The 3,569-nt window shown below is 52.6% G+C and overlaps 1 protein-coding gene across 1 annotated transcript; it reads right to left on the bottom strand.

Moving 5' to 3' along the window:
- Positions 1-1,366: 1,366 nt before the first annotated feature.
- Positions 1,367-2,109, bottom strand: LOC112532392 (glyceraldehyde-3-phosphate dehydrogenase, testis-specific-like). Its single transcript, XM_025150338.3, has one exon. It carries the CDS (start codon positions 2,085-2,087, stop codon positions 1,830-1,832), a length of 258 nt encoding a protein of 85 aa, XP_025006106.1. The 5' UTR covers positions 2,088-2,109; the 3' UTR covers positions 1,367-1,829.
- Between the last annotated feature and the right edge of the window lie 1,460 nt (positions 2,110-3,569).

Here is a 3,569-nt window from a genome sequence, read left to right as displayed (position 1 = left end):
GTTGAATTAGTGAAACTATTTCCCACTAGAAAGTTAAACTCAACTAGAAAAAAAAAATTGTCAAGGGAATGATTATCCCCATTTTTTTGTCAGCGACACTCGTGATTTGTTCTTCATTAATCATTCCACAAGCATATCACTTATTCAGTAAGAAGCAAATCAATTACTTACTGTTCTATGCAGCTAAGTCCCTGCTTCTGTGAGCTACTCAGAACAGACATGAACGGGAAAAAGCTGCAAACACTGAATCTTATTACCTGTCTCTTATTAAAATTACAGCAGCACCTAGAGACCCCAGCCAAGATCGCAGCCCATTTCGCTCTGCACTGTAACACAGAGCTCAATATCCATCCTAACCCTAAAGGATATACACAGCACAGACAGGTGTGGACAGGGAGAGAAGGTGAGCAAGCTGCGGAGGAAGGAGCTTGTCGTCACAGAGGAACTACAACTGCACCATGGGCGCACGGGAGTTTCTGGATACTTCTGTGCATCTTTACTCAACTTAGGTGTACATGACACCCTATACATGGAGGAGGAACTATACATTTTGCACTCATCTTGGGGTGATACCCAGACACAACGAGCTCAATGCTCTAGAGCAGCTACCAGAGAAATCCTGCTGAGCTTGATCAAAGGAGCTTTTGGAAAGAAAATCCATTCCACTTATTGGTATCTGTCTGTATTCACTTTGTCAGAGAACCTGGCTACAAAGCCATAGACAATACACAGACAGGGAAAGCTGGACTGCGTGATCACGTGTCAAAGTCCGATTAAGTCACTGTGGAGTTGAGCTCAGTACCATGGAGCCAACTGAGAGCTCCAGTGGGGAGCCTGCAGGCCAACCCCACCTAAGCTGCAGGGCAACAAGAACCCACCCCAGCGGCCAAGGACTCTTCACAGGCCTCTTGGCTTTTAAGAATCACTTTGATCCTGAAACACTAGCTTTTATTTCATTCTGATGAAATCAACAAGAAATTATTGCCAGCCACTGCTGACGTAGGCAAAAAATTGCTGAGGTAGAGTGGTAACCAGAGTGCAAAGTTTGTTCCTTGGCCAGCTACATGTTGCCTGGGAGCTGTGTGTTAACAACCACATGGGTTCCATGTGCAGGACGTTGCCAAGGCCTCTCCAGTACCTCAGTGTTGCCCTGCACCCAGAGAAGGGCTATCTCCATGGCCCTCCTTCCCATCTTGGCCTTCCATGCCCAGCAAAGGCCGGGCGAAGGCGGTGCCCGCAGCCTGCCCAGGGCTGCCGTGTGCCCGGGCCCCTCCCCAGCCCTGAGGCCTGGGCTGCGCCTCACCCCACGGGACAGGCAGCGGAGGCCCACGGCAGACCCCCAAGTACCAAAAACGAGAGGAGGCGCTTTCTGGCTTGACTCGTGTTTGACGTTTTATTGTTCAACATTCTTTGGTCATTGTCCTTTCCTTGTTCCTCGGCTGCCTTCGTGGAAGCAGAGTCCTCACGGAGCACCTGCAACAGCCGTTCCGCCTTCGCATCCCACGCACAGCCTCCCGCTTCCCCACGGCAACAGCCGCTTCCGTACCTTCTCTGGCACCGCCTGGAGGCCGCAGGGAGCGCGGGGTCCTTCGCGGTCCTCCCGCTGTTGGGAGCGGCTCCGCTCGCAGAGGACGCCGGTCCCAGTCCGCCCCTCCTGTTCAGGGCTCCCTCTCACGCCGCACTCCGCCTGTCGTCGTGGCGCGGCGGCTCAGGAGGCCCGTACCGGTGCCGGTTCTTCCCTTCTCCTCAGAGTTAGGGAAAGAAGAGGGGACGGGAGGGAAAGGGGGGCGGGGAGCAGCAGCAGGGGCTCTCGGGCGGACGGTGACCTGTCAACGCCTGGATGAAAAGCGAGAGCCCCAGGAGCGCCGTTCCCGGAGCCAGCGACGACGACGGGCGAGCATGGTCTTATAGTGCCCGCCCGGCCCTGGCGGAGGCGGATCCACCTCCATAGGCTCCTCTTCGGGAGGTAGATCCACCTCCATGGGTTCGACGTCGTCGCTCTCGACGGGATCCACCTCCATGGGTTCGGGCTCCGGCTCGCTGCTGCTCTCCCGCAGGCGACACCTCTTCGGTGGAGGAGGAACCATCCTCCTCCACCACAGCTCTCGCCACGCACAGGGGGGAAAGGCAAAATTCGCTCCTGCTGTCAGCAGAATGTGGCAGGCCAGGCGCAGGTCACAGACGGACAGAGGTTCTGGGCTCCGGGCCCCGTATTTATAGGGGTCCAGGAGGGAGGGGGCCCGTGAGATCACAAGAGCCTAAAACCCTAAGAATGTCCCATGACAACCCCCAAACATTCCGCTGGGCGACGGGTGGCTGTGGCCCCTGCGTTGCCCCGGTGCCGCTACTGGGGTTCCGCAGGCCTCTGTTTGAACCAGGAACGTTTTCATCCATGACTCAATAAAGATGTGAAAGTTCTATCAAAAAGCAGTGTGCTCACGCAATGCTAAACTGGGAGGAGCATTGACTCCCTTGAGGGTAGAGTGGCCTTGCACCAAGACTGTCACAAATCAAGGGCAGTCATCATCCGCATGAAGAGCCAGTGCTGGATTATGCCCCTGGGATGGGGCAGCCCTGGCTCTATGTAGAGGTTGGAGGGATGGGGGGCAGCAAGGAACTGGAGAGCAGCACTGCATAAAAGGATCTGGGGGCTCTGTTTGGCAGCAAATTAAATCTGAGCCAGCAGCATGCCTGGACAGCGAGAAGGGCCAACCAGGGCCTATCCTGGGGTGCACCAGGCCCAGCACTGCCAGCCAGATAAGGGAAGGGACTGTCCCACTCTGCTGTGCCCTAGTACCATCTTCACCTTGAGTACTGAGTACAATTTTGCTTGCTACAACATGAAGAGATTAAAACTATTAGGGCGTTCAAAGGAGGGGAAGGGGCTGGAGGGAGAGACATATAGGAAGGGTCTCAGTCCCTTCCAATTTAGGATGCTCAGTGATTCTGCCATTATGTGCACAGCACGTACAAATGATGAGCAGAACACATGCACTAGAAAAGCAGTGCTTGCAATAAAGGCGAATTGATCAGCTCTTGGGTCTCGTCTTTAAGAAGCCCGATGGCATCAGCCCAGATCCTGGCCAAGAGCAGTAGACACTGCACAGGAAGAATAAAAGACAGTCCCATGCATAAAATAACGGAGCCGAGAAGATGAAAGGGGCCAAGTAGTACCAAAAGCTATCTAGAGAAGGCCAATAGGACTTGCCAAGCTGCATGAGACAGAACATAAGATGGCTCTCAGCAAACAGATAAATGTAAGCTGCCAAAAAAAAAAATTATACTGAAAGTTGTGTGGTCTTTATGATGACTATTGGATGGCTAGTAAACTGTAAGAAGATGTTGTCTTCATTTTTCTCTTTGATAAATATAGCAACCCTTAGAGATACCCTCCCCAACTTTGCTTCAGAAGGAGAAGCATCTACTGAGCTCAATATTGTGATAGATCTGTTCATATATACTTTTCCTTATGATGCCACTGAGTCTTTGACAAGGTATCTGTATCTATTTCTAGCTATCTCAGATACAGACATAACCTACAGTCTTTGCACGGGACCTACTATTTATAA

This window comes from Gallus gallus, chromosome 4, assembly GCF_016699485.2.
Source record: "Gallus gallus isolate bGalGal1 chromosome 4, bGalGal1.mat.broiler.GRCg7b, whole genome shotgun sequence".
Classification (NCBI taxonomy): domain Eukaryota; kingdom Metazoa; phylum Chordata; class Aves; order Galliformes; family Phasianidae; genus Gallus; species Gallus gallus.
The sequence above is the reverse complement of the archived record's forward strand: the minus strand, read 5'-3'. Positions and strand labels throughout refer to the sequence as shown.

Coding starts and splice junctions, on each gene's coding strand:
- LOC112532392 (XM_025150338.3), bottom strand. CDS start 2,087: ATGGTTCCTCCTCCACCGAAGAGGTGTCGCCTGCGGGAGAGCAGCAGC.